General features: G+C 40.7%; 1 protein-coding gene and 1 non-coding gene across 3 annotated transcripts in view; one reads left to right on the top strand and one right to left on the bottom strand.

Annotated features, from left to right (window-relative positions):
• BARD1 (BRCA1 associated RING domain 1) overlaps positions 1 to 25,424 on the top strand; it is a 45,897-nt gene that overhangs the window by 7,815 nt on the left and 12,658 nt on the right. For both annotated transcript variants that reach the window (XM_048953603.1, XM_048953604.1), the window contains 6 exons: positions 4,385 to 5,352; positions 14,002 to 14,082; positions 14,779 to 14,951; positions 21,559 to 21,667; positions 23,197 to 23,326; positions 24,170 to 24,262. In XM_048953603.1, coding sequence (XP_048809560.1) covers positions 4,385 to 5,352; positions 14,002 to 14,082; positions 14,779 to 14,951; positions 21,559 to 21,667; positions 23,197 to 23,326; positions 24,170 to 24,262 — 1,554 coding nt within the window. The remainder of the gene's footprint in view (positions 1 to 4,384; positions 5,353 to 14,001; positions 14,083 to 14,778; positions 14,952 to 21,558; positions 21,668 to 23,196; positions 23,327 to 24,169; positions 24,263 to 25,424) is intronic.
• On the bottom strand, positions 24,530 to 24,612 carry TRNAL-CAG (transfer RNA leucine (anticodon CAG)). The gene has a single exon. It is a non-coding gene; the product is annotated as a tRNA-Leu (tRNA).

Here is a 25,424-nt window from a genome sequence, read left to right as displayed (position 1 = left end):
AATCTTTCAATCTGGGGTTACTTATCAGAACAAGTTCCAAATCAGAAGCTTTTTTATCTGGCCAGTGAGGTGTAAGATTGCCTTATTTTACAGAACTAAGGATGTGTTTGGTTAAAGCCTCCAACATGTGGATTATCACTTTCACGTTTTGAGGACATCTCCATACTGTCTAGCAGAGAGAGATCGTAGCATCTTTCTCCTGAGAGTATGGCTGTTTCTGTATCAGCTAATGGTGAGTATTAAGCAGCCTAATTCCACTTCTGGCTTTCGTAGGCTAGAAATGTCCCCATCTCCTTTAAAAAGAAGAAAGAAGCTGTTAGTTCTTGGATTATTTTCACTTTCTTGTCTACCATCCCGTAGGATTTACAAGGCTTTCTCCCCCCACCCCACTGTTTTTGATTCCCTTTTCAAGCGTAGCTTATTAATTGCATTTACTCCACAATATAAAATCACTAGCATTACGGTGGGTAATTAGTAAGAACTTGTTGAATTGTGGACAAAGTATGTAGCTGCAAGAGATGAAGATGGATGATTGACAGTAATGCTCTTGACAATGACTTTCCAAATACTACAGATGTTTGCGTGATATTCTTTGAAAACATCATCATAAATGATCCCAGCAGTCACTTGGAGGTGATTTTACCTTATTCTTTGTAGTGTAATCTGCTTCACAAAGCATTTCATCCCCAACCCTTCTCTTTCTCACACAAAGCTTAAGCTTTGCAGGTATTAGTCAAATTTTCACAGGTTTGTCTTGATATTGGTGGGCAGTAGGAGAAATTAACTTCTGATTAGTCTTGATAGCATCACAGGTCAGTTTCCCAGCTTTCTATTGTGGAGGGGGGGATGTTGATCTGTTGTAACAGATTGTATTGCATTTCATGTATGCTGTGACATTTTTCTTAATAGCTAAAACCGAGGTTTTTTTTTGAATAGCTGGAATTTCTCCCCTTTTCTCCTGTGCTGAATACTTAACTTGCAAAATAATCATTCTTCAGTGAAGGCTCTAATGTTGCACAGATGGTACCAAAGCACTTCCCTTTGATTTTTAATAAGGGACTAGTTTGTCAAAGAGATTTCTCAACTTCTGTTCTGAAACCCATAATAGAGAATAATTTGAAAGGCACACAATGTGCATCATTATAGTCCTTTGATGCAGATTAATGATAGCTAAACTACATATTCTAATTGCTTCTTTTTTTTTCCCTGCTCTAGTCTGTTATTGCACTACAGCAAAACTTGGAACCGTGGCACTCCAGTTGTATCTACCATTATTTTTGTCTACTCTCAGTCCTTTTTTTAAACACTCAAGAAATTGAATTCTATTAAATGTCAGCGTTAAGAAACTTGTGTTTATTATGTGCCAAGAGCCTGATTTAGAAAGTGTTCAGATAATCTTGTGTGTGTTGATACAGTATTTAGTACATAAGCAACGGAGAGTAAATATATTACTTTTATTGTAGGCTCTTTCTAACACTGCTATTGTGGATAATCTTTACACTAATATAAATGTTTAAAATCAGGAATTAATAAGTCATGCTTCTCTGATTTACCTTGTCTCAATGAATCTTTTAAAAAAATAAAGCTTGCATGTATTAATAAACCAATTACATCTTAATCATACACAGTCATTTTTCCATTCCTGTTGAGATGAAGGCTCTGAGAATTGGCTTCCAACTTCAAGACAGGAAAGAATTTCTTTGGATTGATTTTTTTTTTTTTTTTTCTATGAGCAGTTTTCTATGAAGGTAGTTTGACTGAATGTACTTTGCTGCCAGGTAATTCCCTCTTTATGTAAATGAACATTTGCATAGTAAACTGCAACGACTTCCTTTCAGCTTCTAAGCACTGTCATTTCTCTCTCTGTCCCAGCTCTGAGTCCATTAAAGGAAGAGATTCTCAGGGAGGATAGAAGTGCCATTTGTCCCTATTATTTATACTCCCTGCCTTGAGAACTTCAGAAACAGATGAGAGGGAAGCAGAACTTGAGAACAGCATTTCTTAGCAGTTGCTGTGCAGAGCTGTTCAGGTAAAGCTGATGGTTGCTACGGAGCATTCTGACAAATGGAGTTTGTGAAGAGTGGCCAAAGGGCACCTACCACCAGAGCCAAGCTGCAGGAGCTTCCCTGGGTTTGCATGGCTGGCCTCTGGGTGTGTGAAGGGAATTTTTCACAATCTGCCTGGCATTTTGATCTCTTTCTGTGAAAGCCTCCTCTGTTCAAAAACATGCTCTTTGACATGTGAAGTAGTCAAAGTGAGGAAAAATAATCATAGGAAAGCATTTATTTAGTGTGTTTTCAGCAGGCGTTCACTAACCTGACTGCTGAGTCTCTGATGAGCAACCAGTAATGAACAGATTCGTTGAAAAACTCTTGTGGTGAATTTTTCACAAGCTCTCTTGCTGCCAGAAGTGGTATATGGAGAGCTTCCAGTGTAAATACTTAATTGTGTGACACTGCTTTAGATCCTGCTTCTGAAGGGCAGTGCCTTTGATTGCATCTGTCACTTGGGCTTTAAAGTCTTCCTGTGCTGTACACATCAAAAAGAATTCTGTCTGTCACAAAATTGTTGGACAAATTACTTTTGCAAGCTGATTTCATTCTTGCTCTTTACTTGGAGATGGCTGGTAGTTCTAGCAAGGCAAATGTTTTAGAAGGGAATCTTGTTGTGTAAACAATGAAGGCAAGACAAATAGTAACTCTTACATTTTGCATCTGTTTTGCAATCAAGTTTTTTTTCTGAAGATGTTATTGTCAAAATGAAATTGGGTATTATGTTTTCCTGAAGGCTAGCTTGTTATGAGAATTGAGCCTCAAATTCAATCCTTTTATCCTGTTTGTACCAAGCCCAACCCTAACAGAGAGCCAAATAGCTGCAGTTCTGTACTTGGTAATTATCTTGCTGGTATGGCGTAGCTTTTACTAAATAAGTAAATGATTGATTAGCTAGCCTCAAGCTGTATTCTTAAATACACTTTTGTCTGATGCCTTCGATCATCCAGCTAAATCTCCTCGTACCTAGGAGTCTCTTTTCATTTGAGGGGTTAGTAGGGTAGTTTAAATCAAAACTAAGGAAATGTTTAACCTTGAAATGCTCTTTTAAAAGAGACATGATATTCGATTGCTAACTGTACAGCTTTAAGTGAAATAATTATGAAGATATTGTGTGTAAGGGATTGGGAATACTTCGTATGGTAGCTGAGTTCATCTCAGTTTGTTGTAAAAAACCTGCTTGTGGTTATGTCCATAGAAAAATAAGAGAAAGGATGGGTAAGACAAATTGTCCTTAGAAAGTTAACACACTAAAGGTAGTATGTTGCATTCACTGTCTGTCTTTCACTTTCAATAACTAAGACTTTGTATAATTGGTTTTTCTTATGTAATTTTTTTTTTTTTTTGAAGAAAAGCAGCACACTGATCTTGTTTAAGAAAAACAAAAGCATCCTATCTGCCTTTGTAGGCAAAATGAATATTGGTTCTGTGATCCCAATTGTTAACACATCAGTAGGACTTCTGTGAATGGCAGTGTAGTTCCGGGAGCTTGGTAATGGAGGTAATGGTGATGGAGACAAGGAGATGTGCCCGTTGTTTCAGTGTCCTTAGTGTGCCACATTTACTTCACAGGACTTCCATGAGGATCCTAAACCAAGTTAGATTTCCAGAGAGGAATCTGTGATCTGTTTGAGTCTCTTGGATTGAAAGAGTTGTTAAATTAAATTAATGTTTAACTTAGAGGTCACTTAATGCTCTTTATTTTTTTTTAAACCATTGAGGAGACTTTATAGCCCCTGTTCTCAGCTGTTGTTCCCTGTACAGGATATTCCTGTGTCATTTTGGTTATTGGTTTGTATTTTGCTGCACAGTGTGAATTATCAAATGGCTCCATTGCACATTTTTGGAGACGTATTTGAGATGATCAAAGCATTCCTTGCAGTTATTTACTACCAAGGGTTAGAGGATCAGATAACAGGATACAATTACTTGTAGATTTTGTATGTCCCTCTGACTCATCTGCTGTATCTGTGGAATTAATCAGCGTTTGTCAGAAATATTTAACGTTCTTATAAGCATTTTATTTTTGATTGCTTGCAGTAACTCTTTGCATTTTTCCTCAGATAAACTGTAATATTGCTTCAGGGAATCGTTCTGTACTGGTGTCTGTGCACAGGCTACTTTGGTAGACCTGTTTCCAAGGAAAACTGTGAGAAATACTTTTTCTCCTTTATATAACCTGGTCAGAAATATTGTGTGTGCTGCTTTGTTAACCCAGGGAGTTAAGGGACTGTGTCAACCTGGGTGTTTGCTTGCCTAGCAAGGCAAGTAGTTATGGTGCTCTTCTGAAGAGTACTCTCTGAATTATCTTTCTTCTTCCCTTTCTTACCTAGATTCAACGGAATCTACGTCTACACCAATGTGCTCGGACTTAGGAGAAAACACTAAGAAGGGACAAATAAAAATGTGGTTGAGCCCAAGAAGTAGGAAGATTCGATGTGTCGTGAACAAGAATCAGCCTAAGCCTAAGAGTAATGACCCTTGTCAAGACCCGTCTTCAGTTTATCATTTCTTTCCTTCCCCTGTTCACGAGAAGCCCTCCAAACCAACAAAAAAGCAAACCCAGAGGCAGAGTAAGAAGATGAAGAAAAAACGCCTAGCAGACGTGAACAAACTGTGGGGGTTAGAGAAGCCTGAGCAAAAAGGAGGGGTTGAGGAGAAGACTTCCAAGGAAAAGTGTGTGACCATTTGCAGTGAGCCTCTAATCCTGTGCACTCCGGAAGCAGATAGCTCCAAAGAGACACTTCAACAGGAATCTGTAAAGGAAGCTGACTCTACCAGAAACTTGGAAGGAGTGGAAGTATCTCCAGAGGTGAAATCCTCAAAGGAGGGAGATAATGATGAGGCTGTCTGTCCTGTACAAGTCAGCAAGGAAAAAAACTGTGCTGCAGAGAAATTGCCATCAATAGAAAGCGAAGCAATGCCTTTGAAACGTGGAAGGGAGCAATCAAAACTTCCAGATACTTCTCAGTCTAAAAGACGAAGAAGTGAGAGGAGCCTTAACAGGGACTCAGGCAGTCAGACTTCTTGCTCAGAGGACTTGTCTCAGGATTGCCTTATCCCCCAAGTGACCGAACCCAAGACACCTGTGCAGGTCTGTGGCAGTGTAATGAAGACAAGAAGCTCTGCAGCAAGAAGTGCTCCTTCACTTCCAGAATCTCCCTCCACTCCATCTGCTTTGAAGGCTTGTAATCAAGTAGGACCACCACAGAGTCCTTCTGTGTTCAAGTCCCCTGCTAGTAACACGATTGCCAGAAGAAATTACAAAGGGGAGACTTTGCTTCATATTGCTTCCATCAAGGTAGGACTGTCATCTTCTATTTTACCTTTAAATGGGTTTAAAAAGGCAGTGTTGTATTTAAAATATCCTGAAAACCACTTCAGCAGGTTCTGATTTCGCCAGCAGCGTTCATAATATGATCTTCCTCCTCTGCGTTTAGTGAGTACTTTCCAACTTGTTTCTTTGACTTCATAAAGAAACAACTATTGGAGTTGTCAGAGATGCTTATTATTAAGAATCTTAGTGTATTTTACAGTGTCGCTCACACTTGTGGGTTCTGAGGAGTGATAACCATTCCAAAGTTTAGGCCTTGTCTGCTGGAGATTCTCTGACTTGCTGTAAGGAGTTGATTCAGGTTTTTCACATCTCATGGACCGATCTTGATCAGTTTAACTTGACCTGGTAATTGCCAGGATGAGATCTTAATTTCTTGCATAAAGATGACTGCAATTTGAGTTAAGTATCTTGTAACCTTTAGTATCTCCATCTGATGCTGACCAAACATTGCACCCTGGGATGTGTGCTGAGCCCCCTCTGAGTGGTGCTGTCCTTACAGTGGAAGAGGGAGCTTGAGGACAGAGATGAGATGTTCTCAGGAGACTTTTACATACAATAACGCCTACCACTCATCTGGCTGCTACTGTGCTACCAATTCCTTCTGTGCTAAAACTCCATGGCCTTTGCTCTTTGCAAAAGTTAGCCTTGTAGAAGCTACCTGCAGATGGGATAAGTTGAAAACTTGCAGTCAGACTCATCAAATGTGTTATAATAGCAGCTCCTCTCTGCGAGGGCATTACAAAGAGTTTATACCTTAGCAATTTAAATGTTCTTTGTGCTAAATCATAATGTAGAAATGCCGTGTTGTTAATCAGCTGCCTCTGCGGGTAGGATTGATTCAGCTGGAAGCACCCTGACATTTATACTGCACTTCTATTTGACAAGACAAGCTGTTCTTGATAAATAACTGTGTCCTCTTTCATAGGCATCCTAATAAGCCACTCCTGCTGCATGTGAGACCTCTTTAAGTGGAAGTGGCAGCTGAGCTAAGTTCATATCTCTTACCTGATGCCATTAATACTGAATTAGGAAAGAGAAAATGAGATGTTGTCCTCACAGGACTCAAGAGCTTTAAGGGATTGATCTTGTTTCTTCTCTTTGTAACTCCTCTTTATTAAAACACGTGGTTACAAATTATCCTTCCATGATTTTCTGGGAATTTCTGAAGAACAGTATTGTGGCTCATTCTAAAAATTGATCTACCTTGATGAGTGTTGACACGGTTGTGGTTTCCATGGCTGATGCTTCTTTGGAACACAAGTACTTCATCCAAGAAAAGAGCATCAGTACGGTGTATTGTGAGGTTTGAGGTGAAAACTGATATGCCAATAAGGTGGCTTTCCATTGCAGAGCATTTTGAAGATGAACAAAAAGAAGATATCTGATGCTACAGACACGAGAATAAATGTGTTGCAGCTGTCCAGAGTTGGTAGTATTGCTTGTCAGCATTGGTACAGCATTAGCTGAGAAAAAAGGAGTAGGGCTACTTTAGGGACACTCCAGCTTGTAGCATAGGCAGTGCAGTAGGCAGGCACTTTAATGCCTTGTCAGTCCTGTGTGTGAATCCATTTTGATTAATGTTTTAATAATCATTGAGCGGGGTGGAAAGTGACTTCCATTCTTTATTGGTTCTGCTGTGTGGAAAAAAAAACAACCCAACCCTTTGATTCTGTCTGTATTGCAATGGTTGTTGTAAAGGCTTGGCTAACTAGATAGGGCTTGGGGATGGTCCCAAAGTTACCACACTGTTAAATATAGTTAAAATAAGGCAAGGAGAGTGGCCTTTTTGCTTGTGGTTTACTTTTTATCTATGTCCAGCTAGTTAACTCTGAAGAAACTGTTTAACTGTCTCTGAACCACAGCTCTTTATCTGTAGAGGGAGATATGGATTATTTTTCATTTGGATTTGATTTCTTGAGGTCCCTTCCAACCCCTGTGATTCTCTGATTTGTGATATTCTTTCTCTTTTTACATCACCACTGTAGATGTGTTGGGGTGTTCATGAGAAGCTGCTGCATCACCTGGCAGCCAGTATTTGTCCATGGCAAAGTGGGTTAAGAACAAGTTGCTCAAGCCAGGGTGATGTGGAGACTTAATCTTTCCAGTGAACCATTGGTGATGTGTTTTGCTATCTCTGCAAAACAGTGAACAAGTAATTGTGATTCATTGCCATGAATCTGTTGGGAGCCTCCAGCCATTGCAAGAAAACATTGCGTTCAGGCATCAGTATAAGCTGTGTCATTCTAGCTTACTATTAGTAGGAACCTTGCTGTACTTTGTAACAAATGGCAGATGTGTTCTCAAATAAGTTGGTCTTGAAAATATTTGGTTGCATGCTGTATCTGTATTCCCACTGTGCTTCTAAAAAAAATCCCTGCCAGATCGTTGGTTTCTGGAAGCATTTTTCTTCCAGTGTTGTGTTACAGGTGAATATTTCTTCATGTTTCTGCAGCTTGCAATGTTTTTCCATGTGTGTAATGAGAAAGTCTTGGAGCTGCCACCCTCTCCCAAGTGAAACAAAGTCAAGTTTCCTGGGATTTCATTAATTATAAAAAATATCTGTTATTTTCATTATCTGTTAGGGTTTAATACTCTGGATGTAATGAAAGCTAATTGACTTCCAGTTTTTTCTTATTTAAAATAGATAATTAACAACATTACGAGGCATTAAAATTAAGTGTATTGTTCTGTTTTGAATGATTCTGAGGGGTTGTTCCCTTTTAGTACTTCTACTCTGGTGATAAACTGAGTGTAATCAGAATGGCTCTCAAGAAAGATTCTAGAATGGATGAACTTAATGCTGAGTTGCAGTAATAAATGAAAATAAATGCAGCTCTTCCCTCAGCAGACGGCACTCGTGTTTATCTTCCTCCATAGTCATTAAAGCTAGAACTTCCACTTAGTCAAGACACAAAACGTGCCCTTCTGCACTCCAGATACTCTGACCTGGTGGGAAATTGCCCCTTCAACAGCCCATCTGAATAATCATAGAATCACCAAGGTTGGAAAAGACCTAAAAGCTCATCCAGTCCAACCGTTCACCTATTCCCAATAGCTCCCACTAAACCATGTCCCTCAATGCAACATCCAGCCTTTCTTTGAACACCCCCAGGCTCGGTGACTCCACCACCTCCCTTGGCAGTCCATTCCAGTGCCTGACCACCCTTTTTGAAAAGTAATACTTCCTCATGTCCAGCCTGAATCTCCCCTGCTGTAGCTTGAAACCATTCCCTCTGGTCCTATCACCAATGACACGAGAGAAGAGGCCGACCCCCAGCTCACTACAACCTCCCTTCAGGAAGTTATAGAGAGCAATGAGGTCTCCCCTGAGCCTCCCCTTCTCCAGGCTGAACATTCCCAGCTCCTTCAGCCTCTCCTCATAAGCCCTGTGTTCCAGACCCCTCACCAGCTTTGTTGCCCTCCTTTGAACACGTTCCCGGGCCTCAATGTCCTTCTTGCAGTGAGGGGCCCAAAACTGGACACAGTACTGGAGGTGTGGCCTCACTAGTGCTGAATATAGGGGAACAATCACCTCTCTGCTCCTGCTGGCAGCACTGTTTCTGATGCAAGCCAGGATGCCATTGGCCTTCTTGGCCACCTGGGCACACTGTCAGCTCCTGTTCAGCCGAGCATCAATCAATACCCCCAGGTCCATTTCCTCTACGCAGTCCTCCATCCACACCGCCCCAAGCCTGCAGTGTCGCCTGGGGTTGTTGTAGCCCAAGTGCAGGACCCGGCATTTGGCCTTGTTGAACTTGCTGAATAATGAGTTATTCACAGTACAAACTCTCTTACTTAGGTGATGCTCAAAAATGTGACTCAGTACTACTTAGATTTCAGATGCTGTACTAACAAGCTAGTGTGGAAAGAGGAGGATTTCATGAAAGCTTTACCCACGGTTAGCTCACTGAGTTGCACTCTCCACATTCATTATGCTTAGCACTGCAATACTGCTAGGTAATTCTGTGAGTGTTCCTTTTTACTGCTTTGTTACCACTTGCGTAGTGATGACCTGAAAGAAGGAAAGAAAGTTTTTGTGAGCATCAGATGACCAAGCTCTAGAGCGTTTGGATCATTTTTAGGTAGGTATCTGACCTTGCCAGTTGTGGAATTCCTTCCTTTTGATACCAATGGATCTAACTCATGATTTAATGTTGGGCCATGTTGGGCCACGTGTGCACATGTGAGGCAATGCATCCCTTGCTGCTGTTCCTCTTTAGCCTTTTGGCAATGAACAAACAGCATCCTTTGCTCCAGCGGCTTTGCAGTGAGTCAGTGCATCCCTTGGTCTGGGGTCTTGGCCAGGCCAAATTCTGTGCAGCAAGTGACTGAGTATAACATACATTTTATTGGAGAAAGGAGATCTGTTAGAAAGTGACAGGATGATTCAGGTGCAGGCTTGGCACTTCAGTCTGCTTTAAAACTATTTTTGAGAGTGGGCTTCTAGGATTCTGTAATACTCAAGGACATATAATGCTAACAAAATAAAGCATCTTTATTGCGAGTTGACACAAATGAACACCAGAAAAGCAAGTATGTACTTACAGTTAATTAGCCATGTACACACTTAGCTGTATGATTTGAAAGTGTTGCTGGTACAGTACTCACCAAGCTGCTGTTAGGAATGGGGATGATCAACCCTGGCAAAATTTTGCTTCAAAGCTGATCTGTTTCATGGAGTCTGATGTCAACCAGGTATCCTCAGGTGTTCTGGAGTTCTCATGCAGAGAGCTTTATGCAGTGGAAGCTCTGAGCTTGGGCAGGCAGTGAGTTACTTCATCCTTACAGACTTAGGAGATGTAGGACACCAGCACACAGCCAGGAGCTGCTGCTGACTTCTGTTCCTCTACCTAGAACAGCCAATTGAAGTTGCTGGTTTGTATTTTCTTAGACCAGTTTTTGCTTTCTGAGACTGAATTTTGCTTTTCACAGAAGTACTTCTGTTTTTCTGGGTGATGATTGCAGTTTCCTTGTGCTTATCAAGGATATTTCAAGATATTTCAAGTTCTTATGTACCCAGCTGCTTGTGTAGGATCCACTCTGTATTTCCCAAGTATATCTGAGGTTCCCAGACCTGCAGCATTTTCTATTGTGAATGTTTCAGCAGGCATCTTCCTCTGTTGGTATTTTCCCCATCATAACCAGGTTGCCTTTATGGTTGCTGCCATCATGGTTTGAGAAGTAATTCAGAGAAATTGGAGGTGAGAAACTTGCTGTTTATTGGAAACAGTTGAATGGAGCATTCATTATCACTAATTACATAAAGATGCTGTAATTCATTTTTGGTCCTCTTTAACCCTTTTTTGTGAGCTGTAGTTTTCCTTCATGCTGTGCCATATCTTAACAAGCAAATGTGTGGGTTTGAAAGGGATTTTTGTTCATTTGTTTGACCCACAGGTTGAAATCTCTTGAGCGAGCAAAGGGAGAAGTGTTTGGTTGATGTTGTACAGGTTTTTAACCCTAACTCTGAGTTTTGTTTTTAAACAGGTAGAATTTTTACATTAACTTAATAATTTAAAGGTGACTTCCAGTGGAAAATGTATGGTTAATGGAAGCAGTGAATGAGAAAATGTCAAAAATGTGCCTAAAGGGACACTTGCAATTGTTGTTAACCATCTGTTCTTGTTAGCATCGTGACACGTAACTGATGTTAGGGCTTGAAAGGGGTAGGGAAGAACCCAAAATGTTGTCCCAGCCAAGTGGGTTTGGCTTTCTGGGTTTATGCCATCAGTTTCTGCAGGAGCTAACTGCTCACTGGGAGGGACTGCTTTCAAAGCTGTGTAAATACCCTTCTCACTGTAAGCTGATGCAGCGCTATCTTCTGGACCTGCCAACAGATGGCCCCAATGCCTTTCCTGCTTCTGTGGCTTTTCTGGGCTCCCTTAAGCAGAGGAAGAGCAAACCCAATGCATTATATTGTTGTCACTGTACATAAGGTTGGTTATGAGCTTCTAATGTCCTTTGCTTTACTTCTTCCAAACAGATGATGTTACGCTTTGCAATAATTTCTGACTCTTTAGAGGCTGGTTGTAATCTATCATTGATAATGAGATGTACAGAATCAACATTTCCCTGTGCTTTTTAATGTTAGTGCTTTTCTACCTGATGTTTGTCCTGTTTGGTTCTGAACAAGCAGCATCTCCAGTTGTTTCCACTCTGGCTGCAGACTGAACACAAGCTGTTGGGCCCCACTGGTGTAGCTTTGACTGCTGGGAACTGGTGATTTTCTTGCTAGGGACAAGCAAATTCAGGGGACCAAATGTACATCATCTATTTGAATATTAGTCAAAGCATAATTCATGGAATTGTAGGGATTGCAAAGGACATGTGGGCATCAAGTCCAACCCTCTGCTAAAGCAAGTTCCCTTTGGTAGACTTCACGAAGCATGTTTGAATGGGTGATCTCAAAGCAATAGCTGGGTAAAACTGTGGACTCCTGCTTTCTTGTGGAGAAAAGGAAGATGGTATACTGATTTTTTTTTTTTTGTGACTTACCAGATGCTCTGGAAAATTCTAAATAGAAAGGGTAAACACTAAGTCATGAATAACTATCAGCTTTGAGCACCTGTTACCTGATGACTTTGTATGACCCTCTGGTGCCAGTAACCCTCCTTGCTGGAGGGGCTTTAAGGTGTTTGCTAAGAATCTGCAATTCCTGTTTCCCAAGAGGATGTTCAATCAAATTGCTTCTTGGGGATACGTCATCACAGAATGCCTTGGTTTGGAAGAGACCTCAACAATCATCTGTTCTGACCTCAAAAAGGCATGCGCTCCTATCATGTGATGTAGCCAGAAATGAAGTAGTCAATTCAAAGCTATGTTTCTTCCAATTTTGAGGCTACAAACAAAAGTTCCTTAGCATATCTCTTGCAATCCTGATTGACAGCATGTCTGCAGTCTCTGCACAGCACAGCTGACACGACAGCTTCCCACCCCTCTGTCAATCTCATTGCAAGGTGCCATTGCAGGGAGTGGGTTCCATTTACAGCTGGGGGGGATATCATAATACTTCTGTCAGCTGCAGAACGCTGCTCTTCCCATTTTTGATTCTGGTCTGTTTATTCTGTGGATGTTGCTCTGTTGTCCACGCCAGCTACGCTTCCTTTGGTAAAGCTATAGCAATGCTTTACCAATCAACATTAATGTTACTGTTCTGAACAGCTACAGCACTCTGATGCCCACACAAATTATTAGCTATGCTTACTGCTCTAGAGGGGAGTACTGTGGAAATGTCAAACCTTTGCTGTACGTGTTTGCAAACTTAACTTTAAATGATAAGCTCAGATCTTGCTTATTATAGATAATTGTATCTTCTCTCTGTAGACAAAGATCTGATGCTGATCTCACCATCTTAGCTGTTTCTGAATAACTGTTGACATTTGATGCGTGTCTGTTACCTTGCAACCGTAAAGTATTCTAACAGCAACATATTCTTAAATTGCTTTGAAATGTGATGTTTTACTAGGACATCTAGGTTGGGAATGTAATGGATGAAACTTCCCTGCCATCTAATTTGCCTGGCTGCTGTAGAGCCAGTGATTCTCAGCGCTTTTTTTGTGAGTGTCTCTTGCTGGATTTGTGCTGAGCAGAACCTGACGTCTTCATCTTTTCTCTAACTAGAGAGTGAAGATTAAAGCAGTTGTTTTTCAGCAGTGCTCCCTACTAACAAAAACAAATGGGATTAAGTTTATTTCTGTTGTACTTAAGACTTAATATTCTCTCACATTTGCCTAAGTTGGGCTGTAGAATAACAGCTCCTTGATGCTTTGTGAGGTACAGAACTTTGTGTTTCATGGAATAAATTTTTTTCCCCATGGCTCATGATATTTATACATTGCAAGTTTGGTTAAGGACAAGAGCAGGATACCAGTTTACATGTTAGTGCTTCAGTACCTTGCTCTAGGGCAGGTGTTATTGTCTTGAAATGCCTTCACCAACTCTGCCCAGTAGCTTCTTTTGCCATATTATGATGGAGACAAAGTAGAGGCTGAGCAGAAATCAGTTTCCCTTTTATTCAGGTTTTACTATAGGCAAGGAAATGAAAATAGCATGTTTTCCAAAAAGCAATTGAAAACTATTGTATTAGAATAAGTGTCAGAGTTTCAGTGAGATTCAATGTAAGCAGTAATTTCAGTGTTAAATAGAAATCTTTTCCTTTTGACTTGTGGGGGGAAAACAATCTACAGGAGCTTGTTTGCCTTATTAGTCTGTTTTACCTGCACATGTTTCTAGCCAATCCTTTATGAATCAAAGAAAAGAAAAAAAAAAGAGGAGAAAAGAAATAACTTCTGAATAAGCATTCCTTGTCCTTGCAGTGAATTCCAGTGTACCTGGTCAAACTTTGTATTTCAGGATTCTGCGTTAAGACAGTTATATTTTTACATTAAAATCAGGTGCATATGTTATGGGAAAAATGTTCAGCTCCTTCTAACTGAACACTGACTGATAAAATGTTGTCTCCAAACCAGGTAAGTTTCTGTTATCCTAGCAGTTTCCAAATGGAAGACTGATTTAATGTCATTGCAGGTAGACTTATAACATTGCATCTCTTAAGCTTGTTGTCTTTGTGTGTCTTTATTACTCTGTAATGATAATTATTTCTTACCTACGTAGGGTGACTTAGCAGCTGTTGAAGAGCTGCTGAAAAATGGGGCAGATCCCAATGTTAAGGACAATGCTGGCTGGACACCACTGGTGAGTTGTAGACTTCTTGCCTTCTGTCTTTCTATCAGATTTCATTTCATCCCTCCTTTTCTCATACTTTGGTTCCCTTTATACACACTTAGGTGACAAAGAATTGTTCAGGATAGAAAATGGTGGCAGTGTGAGAGAATTTATTACTAACAGCTGCAGCCAAATCCAACTTTCCTCTGCTGGGTTGGAATTTGCAACTGAGATGTCTGATATCCTGCAAATGCAGAAAATGTGACTATGATACCTAGAAAGTGATCGATTGCAGACATCTGTCTTTCATGAGTGCTTAATGTCCTTGATGGTTTTCTTAACGTTTTTGGAAGTAGGTGGAGTGGTTGAATGAAAAAATATCGCACTCTTGAAGAACAGAGAATAAATAGGAGGCTTTTTTCAGCAACTTCTTTCTCTCCTAAACAGTACTCTTGACTGAGCCTGTAATCTGTGAGGCTTTGTTCTTTGTGGTCTAATTTGAACACAATCGGCCTTTGTTCGCCTCCTCTCTGTGCTTGTTATTAGTGCCAGGTTCCAAGGTTAGTTCATGTTGGGAATGTAATGCAGTATCCTTGCATCATCTTCCCTGATTATCTTCTGAGAGGGTTTGAAAATGAACACGGTAACTGGTATGACAGAGGTCCTTCCTCTGAGCTCTGTTTCACTTGGGTTTTCTCTTTCCTGCTTGTGGACTCTCCACGCTAGCACGAGGCATGTAACCACGGGCACCAAGAGGTGGTGGAGCTGTTGTTACAACACAAAGCACTGGTGAATTCTACGGGCTATCAGAACGATTCGCCCCTTCACGACGCTGCCAAGAATGGGCACGTGAGCATTGTTGAGCTGCTGCTTCTGCATGGTGCCTCCCGTGATGCAGTGTGAGTAGAAGTAATGCTGTTTAAGCTGTAGCACCAGCTACAGTATCCAGGATGTATGATAAGTAAATATGAAGCAAAGCTAGTTAATTAAATGCCGCTATTTGTAGCAGTAGTGGAGATGTTGAGCACAACACAGCATACAATGTTTATATCCACCCCTTTTCGAGGTGTTTTGTTTCCATTTCACTTTGTCCAGGAAGTATCTGGGGACTGTCCTAGGGGAGCAACGAAATACGCTTGTCCTATTTTAACACTCTTCTGTTGGTGTTTTGTTATAGCTCAGTGAGATATGGAATGCTGAACTAGATGAGCTTTGAACTGCTACATCTGTTTTTTTCACTTTCCCTTCACTCCTCGCCAGCAGAAGGTGTTTCAATCCAAACTGCAGACTGTTAGTATACCAGCTGTTAAATGTGGTTGTAGGTGCTTTAGCATCGCTGTTGTGCCAGGAGCACCCAACGCATGTCAATAGAGGGGTGTGTGTGTGTGTGTAACAAGACAGGTGAAGCCTTGTGTGCCATAAGTTTCCTTGTTAGGAGCATAACAAAACATAAGCAAATTCAATTTAATCACTTCAGCTCACAGCATTCACTCTTGAAGATTGCAGAATTGAGGTATTCTCAAGAAAAGCATGGGCTTTTCAAAACCAGTCATAGTCTTGAAAACACTGGAGTTGGAGAAGGCGGGGAGAGAAGCACACCAAATAGAGCACCCTAACTGTGAGAAAGGATCGATTGTTCATCTTCATTTGGTTCTTGAACAACAAAGACCCACACGTTACACCGTAAGCTGACAACTTCAGAAACTAATTTTCAAACCACTCATGTATTGCTCTCTGGTTGTGTGACACTTACCACTTGTCTGTCTGATATCTGAAAGTGTAGCACAGGCAACAGCTTTGATGCAAGTTTTCAACAGGACTCGAGCGCTGCAGGGTTTGCACTGCAGAGACTCCAAATGCCAGCATTGGGACTTTTCAGGTCTCTTATTAGCCTTAATCTCTGCTGCGTGGGCTTAGACAAACTGAGACAAAGCTGAACTTAGTTCAGCTCATTCTGTGTGAGCAAACATGACCTTCTGTTGAAACAGGAGCTTTTTAATCAGGGAAGGAAAGATTTGAATAAATCTTAAACTCGGCTGTAGTTGTCACTGAATATGGGTAAGATTCAGCTGTGTATGAAGGCACTGGGATGCAGGTTAGGTCACAACTCTGCAACCAACTACTTCTAGCAGTATTAAAAATAGCTTCTTACTTCTGAATACACAGTGTTCTTGCCTTAGCCTCCAGTGTGCTCAAAATATCCATGTGCTGTTTATAAATATGGAAGAATACACTTCTTAAATCTTTTGGGGAACAAGCATAGCCTTTCTTGAGCTCTTTTGTTGCTTTGGCAAAAAAGCAGCCCTGCCTGCCCCCTGCCCTGGATAAAGTGAGGCTTCCAAATCTTCTGTATGTTCTCTATCCCTGTCTGAAGTGTTACTGCATATATTCCTATCACAGCGATGAGGGGAAGATGTTTTTTTCCATTTTACAGAGAACGTTGGAGACATAAAAAGAAGGGATCTACAAGTGAGGTGTTTAGACTTGAATAGTAAGACTTTACTGACCTCTTCCAAACATTGCCAAGAAACAGTATAAACAACAACAACGTATGTGAGACTTCTGAGAATGTCTTATGCTTCCTTCCCTTTTCTACTGAGCCTTGCTGGTTTTAAAGACAAATTGCTACATTCTTTCCCTGGACCACATCTGTCCAAATCTTACAGGGTCGATTTCTACTTGTGCTTCTGGTGCTAATTAAACAGTAGTTGGATTTGTCTAGATAAGTGGATTTGAAACCTTTTTGATATAAAAAGGTTAATTTTTTTTCTAGAGGATGCAGGAACCCTTATAATAAAGTCAAGACCCTGGCAAGAAGCATGCTTCTCTTCAGAGTTTTTTCATATATCCAGGAGTAGCACTTTTGAAAACAGGAGGCAAGAGCAGGGTGATCACCTCCGATAGTGCACTTATCGTTGTCTATTTGGTATGATTAGTTATAATTGGCCTCATTGTTCTTAATACAGGATATGCTTACCTCCACGTTAGGACTAGCATTGTTAATGCAGAAATTGAGCAGTAATGAGCAGAACTGAAGGGTGTACTTGTGGAGTGCCTTAAATTTAAAGGTATGCAGTGTGTAAGCTAGAACTATAACAAATTTTGCTAAGCTACTGTCTTTGCATTGATTCTTTATGTGCAATTCATTTTGGTTGTTGCATGGGCTCTTCAAGTACTCAGTGAACTTTGAGGCTGGGTGAGAGCCCTCTTTATCCTAGCAGTGATTCTTCACTGCCTCATGGAGTGGAGGAACTTTTAAATAGTTCACTGTGGTTACTCAAAGACTTTTCCTTTAGCTAACCTCAGTGAATTGTGAACATGGAACGTGTATTCAAACGTTACTTGAGACATGCAGCATGAAAATCCCCGGAAGTGACTGATGTGGCTGTTCTGACCATAGATATAACTTGATTATGTCTTAATATCCCTTGTGTGCTGGAGAGTTAATTTATTGGAATTAAAGCAGATATTACATTGAAGAGCCTGCTTAGAGCAGTAGTTTTGAATTTCAGTGTGAATCTTGGTTGCACAAGGCAAAATATGTATTTTTAAAGAAATGAAGCATTTTAACTGAAGACAGTTAAGATCTCCTAGGCTGTAAGGGATTATAAGATATATCTGGGAACAAATACAGCCACTTCCCAAGGGACTCAAGGCGTGAGGAAGTAACGAGGTATGATATAAAGCAGCTGCATATCTTCTGGACAAAGAGAGTACAGGTGAGAACTACAACCCCTCTTTCCATATTGCAGTTCTAGGATTTCAGTCTTCTTCAGAAACAGATTTCCAAAAGAATTCTAAGATTTAGTAGTAGTGGCAATTCTTTTACCATTTGAAATTTCCACTGACTGGGAAAGACACGAAGTGCAAATGGAAAATATTATATGCACCACTGGATCTATTGATTGTCCCACTGGCCTTGTTAATTTTTTAAACTTAATCTCCTACACATAGCTCCTTTTTTTTTTTTTTTTTTAGCTTTTTTTCCACATGCTCATTCTTGAATTCTGCCTCTTTCCTTGCTTCACAGCAAGCCAAGTGATTTGAGAAATTAGTTCTGTGCATTTGCAATTTCACAGTACTTTCTAAATGCTTTCACTCAAGTGGGCTATCTTGCCACTTCTTCATGCCCAATAAGTTTAGCATTAGTAAAAATTGTTGTTGCCCTGTTATTTTTTTTCTTTTAGGTGTTAGCAGTCTGAGTAGTTGAGTCTGATTCCAAACAAACCTGGGGGAATGTTTAGGGATTGGCTGTTGTCCCCAGTTATGAATGGCATAGAGGTAAATGTGACTCTGGGGCTTCTGAGGAACTGGCATGGATATGTCCCTCTTATCTGTTCTCCCCTGATTGCTTGTTTCTTGAAAGTTCCCTGAAACACGTAGGAGGTAGCTGTTAAATTTCCTTTCTGCCACAGCTATTAGTCTCTTTGTAGCTAAGGCTTTGTAGGTAAGAATTCAGCAATGTTCCACCGTAAACCGAATCCCAGTTTCAAAGCTGTTCATAAGAAGCTCTTTGATCGCTCGGTCCTTCACATATCACCTGTCGTCTCATGTAAAGCCATACTCAGAAGATTATATTGAGTTGCTCTTCATTGGGCTCATCTTTGTTCTCAGCACAGAAATCCTGCTCTTTGATTGGAATTTGCTGGAGCCCTAAGAGCCCTCCACTGAATATTCCTTGATGACTGACTAATAGGAGAGTGTTTGCATCAAAGGATACATCTGACTCTTGAATGTTTAAATCAACTTGCAAGAAGCCATCTTACACTCTAGTAGAAAGAAGTGTGCCTTAGAGACCTTGTATTCTGGCTGAAGCATCAGAGGCACTTACTACCGTCTGATGGTAACACTTCTGTCTGTCTTCCTTCTGAAGGTGGAACTTGTCAGCTCGGCCCCATGTGGGCCCATATTCAGCAAACTCTAACCTATATGTTACTGGTATTCCTCAAAATGCTGTGTTTGTGTTCCTGTTGCAGCCCTAGTGTGAATGACACTCAATTTCATTTCACAGTGTGGATCAAAAGTTTAAATCCTCAACAACATGGAGGGCTTCTCTTGTTCTTCAGCTTGGCTGCAGACAGATTTGAGCATATTTGTTTTTGCCAGTTCTGCTTGTGGGTCTAGAAACAATGTATATTCCTAACATATTAGGAATGGTACCTTTAAATAACTACACCAAGAATGGTACCAGCTGAGCAGAAACTTAGTCTCTTTCTGGTTATGACTACCTCCAGGTGCCTAAGTAAAATGAAGAAATCTGTTTTTTATCCGTATTCTTAGACAAGGAAGTCAAAGAAATACCATACCCAATATCTGTTTTACAGAGATAATTCCTTCCTTTTTTTTTTTTTGTAAAAGAACTACTCTCACATCTCAGTTTTCCTCCCTTTCCCTTCTGATCAATAAACTGCTTTCATGCAGATATTCAAAACACTTAAACCCATCTCTTGGGCTGCTGTGCATTTTTTTTTCCAGCTCTGATTTCTCAAGCTCATCACTGTTCACTTCAATGTGCCACCTTAGCATCCTATGACTGGCCATTAATTCTTGGCCAGTAAAGAGAGGATGGTATTTGGCAGTGCTCTGGTAAGAGATGATTAAAATGTTCTTAAACAATGGGAGAGAGCGAGAGAAGGCACAATCCAATGAATACAGAGGGACCAGCTAAAGCTCCTATTTGAACAGTTTATATTTAACAAATGTCTTCTGCCAATTAAGCACATAATAGCAGTGGCCTGAAGGTAAATATTCATCAGGTGATGAGCTGTTTATTTTCTTTCAGTTGTCAAGGATCTTTGGGAGAAAGAACACTCCCAAGCCTCGACAATGAATGTGATTTTTTTTTTCCTTTCCATTTTTTCATAGCAAAAGTTCAGCCAGCCATCCAGTCTAAAGATGACTTCAATGTATGTGCTACTGTTGTTTCTCTGCATCCATTGTTCTGAGGAACTGTCCTGCAGCAGTTTGAGTGGGATATATATGACCCTTATATAAAGAAAAGGCAAAAGCTACCCTGATGATGCATGACAAAGCAGGAACAGCATGACAGTATTTAATGGGCTACAACTCGGAGGACTGGGCTGAGGTTTAACCAATTATCTTTTTGTCTGTGGAATTTGTATTAGGCTGGCTCTCTGCTCATTAGTAAAGCAGGAGAGCTCTGGTTTGGCAATAATATGAAATCGGAAACTGTAAAATACCGGAATCTCCCATGTGGGGTTTTTGTGGGTTGTAGAGTTCCCAAGAGCTGAAGTCAGCAAGCTGTGCTCAGCCAGGGGCATAGGAAGAGTCTGGGGTCAGACGTGTCTTTGAACTTAGAGCTGGCCAAAGCCCCCCAGTGTAGTCAGAATGAAGATTTAATGATTTGAGCTTTTGTTCAGGCTGGGTTGAGTTATGGCCTCGTGGAATTCACTGTAAAGCTTCCTGGATTCTTACTCTGCACAGGAACGTGTGGCTAACTAAGAGACAGCACTTGAAAGATGCAGCAGTTTTTTGACCTCTTTAAATGTTTCATTGCTTGATGACCAAGCTTGGCAGGTTTCAGGCACTGAGTCAGGGCTTTGTTCTTGGTGACGAGCTTCCCCTTCATAATGAGCTCTTACTATGCATTTTAACAGCCAGAGTTACATGAGGTGAGGAGAAGAGGATCTGCTGGAATGGCCATTATTCCCGCAAAGGGCAGAACAAGCAGAATGTCTCCCTGGCAAAGGATTGTGTGTGTTAACAGCAATTACACCTGTTCTGCAGTTTTAGGCTTTCCTCTTCTCACTGCTGACCTGCAAATGCAAAGCCGTGTGAGGAAGAGACAGAAGCCATGGCTGTGCTTGATGTTGTGTTTATAGCAAATCATGTCTGTCAGGGATGTTAAAAGAATGGGGGAGGTGAGGGGTCTTGAAGCATATCTAATATCTGTGAGCTGCCACATAGGATGAACAGTTTTCAACAAAATGACCAAATAAACACAAATTTGAATGAATTGGCTGTAATGTGTTCTGTGGCCCAGCACAGATAAATAAGATGCTTACTCAAATTTTGGATGCGTGAGGGAGCTTCTGCTCTCAGGAAGAATGCAGATAGCTTTTCCCATAAAAGCCTAATGTCAAACTCCAGTGTTTAACTCAATAGGTGGAATCTTCCAGTGTTCCTTTTGTGGCAAAAGGGTAAAAATGTATTTTCTTGATCCTGGGAGGCCAGTGAAAAGATGGAAGCTGAAATTTCTGGGTCTTGTGAATGATATCAGCGTATCTCAAAAGGGTTTATCAAGAACGTTAGCATACTTAGCATTGCACTCTGAACATCCCTTATTCCTCAGCTGAATGCAGCAGCTTGTAATTTGGTATCCATCTGTCTTGGATACAATTCTTATTTGAGGCTCTGTGGTTTTTAGCTGAAATTACATATTAGTTAGGAAGTGATGGTGGGGAAGCTACCCAGCTAACATACCCAGTTACTTAAGAATCAAGTCACATTTTATTTACTTAAACCCATCTGTGCTTGTTTTGCCAGTAATATATTTGGTCTGCGGCCTGTGGACTATGCAGAGAGTGAAAAGATGAAGTCTGTGCTAATGTTACCAGTCAAGAATGAATCATTTTCATTTAGCCAGCCCTCTGAGGTAAGTGTTCAGTGTGGGTTTTATTTTTTGTTGTTGTAGTTGTGCTATTGTTTGTTTGTTCTTAAAGAAAAAGAGCATCAGTTCATCGTGTCAGTGCAAAAGACTTGGAGCTAGGTGGATTGCCTAGTAAAGGCAGAGGCTTAAAGTAGTTTAGGGAGCTAATCTGTGTAGTATTATTTCTAGACTATATGCAGGGCATTTATGAGCTTCAGTATTCCGTGTTATGGTAGCTTTACCTGGGAAAGTGCTCTGTTATAGGAGAATGGGCACAGTTGTTCCTGAAGTATTGTTCCTTTGCTATCGTTGGTGTTTTCATGCATGTTTAAATTTGCTCTGCTTGCCAAACTACCTGAAAGCAGCAGTAGTCGTTGCTCCAGGTTCTTCTTTGCTTTTAAGTCTGTTCCAATACTGTCCTATTATCCCTTAACCAACAGTGAAGATGTCAGCTCAGTAGCTGAAAACAGGTTTTGAATTATTGGTTTGGTTCTTTTTTCTTTTTTCCTGTATTTTTTTTTCTTCTGAAGTCTTCTGGATTTGTAACCAAAACTTATCCAGACTATCATAATGTGCTTTTTGCTTCCTAATGAGAGATGATTAAACTGAGCTGGCTGATGCAAGCGGTCCTTCCTTACTTCATGGTACGTAGCCTGCTATGATCCCTTCTCAGTGGACAAGAAAATACCTATTGATGAAAAGTAAACTGTTGCAGCCGGATCAGTAAGAGTATAACTGTTGCTCCCACCTGTAGTAAATGTAAGCTAATGGATCTCTTCTGTAGCAAGCAAAACAGTCACATTTTGTACTTGCTTAGGGATGAACGCATGCCAGTGGATGAGTGCCAGTTCACATAGATCACTTGTTACAAAGCCTGAGGCTTTAGGGTAGCTGGGTCACAAAGATGGGTCTGCGCTGAGGCGTCTGTGCACTTAGCAACACCAGGAGCTGAAGCATCACAGCCTTCCCAGCGTAAAACTGGATCAAACGGTATCTTCAACTTTCCGTTAATCTGCATTAAAAAAACATAAGCATCCATTATTTCCAGAGCAATGTATTAGGAACATCTTAGTAAAAAGGAAATGCCAATTATATAAGTCAGCCAACATATTGGTAGTGTTGCTGTTGGTCATGTCTCCCTACGAGCAGATGATTTTACTGCTACACTGAGAAAACCTCCAACGCTACAGTCAGCAAGACTGCTTACACAATGTTCAAGCAACAAAATATGTGGACAGCAGTCTGTTTAAGATGAACAACATAACTTTTGCATCAGCTTCCTGTTTTTGTAGATTCCATAAGCTAAACAAAGTATCTCAAATGCCAACTTGATTTTTTTTTTTTCCTTTCTGGAGCTGGCTTTTACAAAGAGATTTAGTGATAGACTAAGATAGACTAGTGATAGACTTCCACTCGGCTTGCCACGAATTGTTTTTCACAGTGCTTAGTCTTTATTAAATAATGCTCTCAAGCAAATAAGTTGCATTCTTGGTTCCCAAACACTTGGCTTATGCTGGACTTTCTTGCCATCACAGAGCCCAAGCCAGCCTAGAGATGGACCTCTTGGTATCCTGGGGAGCAGTCTGAGTTCAAAACAACAGAAATTGCTGAACCAGCTAGCAGCAGTTCTGAAGGCTCGAAGATGCACTGAATTTAACAGCACAGGTATGTAGTTTTCTTAAAACAGTGACAGCAGTTCTGCACATTATCTGTTAAGATGCTATCTGGAACAGTTCTTTTTTATCATTCTGAACTATAGTTCCTGAAATCCCTGAATTGTAGCAGTGGTAAAAGGATGGCATGCAGTGTTGCATGTGAATGCACGTAAGGTCTGCCTGGTTACTGCAGCAGGAGACTTCTGGGGGAGCCACGGTTTGACAGTGTATGGATTTTAAATAACAAGTTATAAGTGCTCCTCAGAGACCCCTTTTCTCTGCACGTCTTTTATGAGTGTTACCTGCTTACGTGAGCCATACTGCAAACTTTTTATCTCCTTTAAATCTTAAGCAGACAGTCCCTTTAGATACAACAGTGACTATCAGTTGACAACTTCTTTTGTGCTACCTTCCTTCAAATTTAATCGTTTTTCAATTTACTAAGGTGATGGAGCTGATTTAGGTATCTTTTTTCTCCCCATTTTTGGGGTGTTTAATCCCCTCCTTTAGTTTTTCTTTGAAATGCTGCTTCTGCTTGTGAAGGAAATGCTAAGGTAATTTTTGCCCTGTCTCCTTTCACACCCTAATTACTGCTCCAGAATTGTGATTAGCTTTGTGTTCAGCAGTGTGGTCACATAGTAAGATTCTTGTCAGAGTTAAAGATGATTCTTCAAAGGCAACTCAGGTTTATGGGGGTAACATTGTAGGAACTCACAATGGCTGACAGCACGTAGGTATATTCATACCTTCAGAAATCACATACCAACCAAAAGCAAATTGTTATAGCTTATTTGTTTGTAAATAGCAATTGCTTCCTTTTGATTCTGAGGTTCTGATTTTCCATTTCTTCTAGTAACCCACGTTGTTATTCCTGATACTCCAATGCCAAGGACCGTTAAATGTATGATGGCTGTTCTGACTGGAATTTGGGTCCTGAAGTTTGAGTGTAAGTATTAAATACATGAAATTCTTTTTTCTTCCAATTGGAAATGATGGTTGGGCTTCTAGAGAAAATTGTATTTGAGCAACTTATCCAATAGCACAATTCCACAGAGAAATGACATGCTGACACCTAACAGAATCCCGGAATGGTTGAGACTGGAAGGGATTCCTCCCTAGAGAGGCCATCCCCTGGCCCTACGCTTTCAGGTACACTGGAACAACAACTTGCCCTGGGCTGTGTTCCAGGCACCTTTAGAAAAGAATAGCTTGCTGTCAGAAGTGGGATTCGAACCCACGCCTCCAGAGGAGACTGCGACCTGAACGCAGCGCCTTAGACCGCTCGGCCATCCTGACTGCGTTTGTGTTAATTACCAGCTTAATGTAAAGCGTGGGGTTTTGTTTATTGAATCTCCAAAATGAGGATGTTTAATTCAATGCTATGTCTTCCTCCTTGGTAGTGCGTGTATTGCGTTGTCACACTTCTGAGTACAGTAGGGAATGAATTTGTTCATCTTATGGCTACCTTATGGCTGATCTTGAAGCTTCTGGAAGACCTCCTGGAAGAGGAGGAAGGTGTCTGTCACATCCCTCAATTTCTTACAGTCAGCTTTCGTTGAAATTGATAACAAATTCTTGCCTTGGGTGTAAGATCAAAGCCTGTAGGAAGGTAAGGTTTTGCCTGTATACATGTAAGGTGAGATCTAATAAAGTTAGACGTTAGAAGCAAAGATGTGTTGTCAGCTGATATTAACTCCCTGCTTGTGCTTTCTCCCTTTGTTGAGAAAGGTGCCAGACTGTGCAATTACAGGTGGAGGCTACCAGGTACAAGCAGTCTTGCTCGTTCATCTAAGAGCACAGATAAATGAAATAGCCATAACTCTGAATATTGTTTCTGTACATGTGAGCTGTGCAGACCAGAGTGCTCTAAGACAGTAACCTCAAAGGGAAAGGTTATTTGCATAGTACCACCTTAGTATGCAAGCAGTTGTTTTTCTCATCTTTCATCATTAGTTTTTATAGAGCAAGTGCTTTGCTATGTAGCTGTTCTGTGAAGATGGACCTTGAGTACTGATTTTTTTTTTAATAATGATTCTTAATGCACTTGCTCGTACATCTGCTTTCAATGGAGTTGTTAAAGCCAGCTTCTTCCCTCTGACCTTCGTGGC

This window comes from Lagopus muta, chromosome 8 (assembly GCF_023343835.1).
Source record: "Lagopus muta isolate bLagMut1 chromosome 8, bLagMut1 primary, whole genome shotgun sequence".
Lineage (NCBI taxonomy): Eukaryota > Metazoa > Chordata > Aves > Galliformes > Phasianidae > Lagopus > Lagopus muta.
The sequence above is the reverse complement of the archived record's forward strand: the minus strand, read 5'-3'. Positions and strand labels throughout refer to the sequence as shown.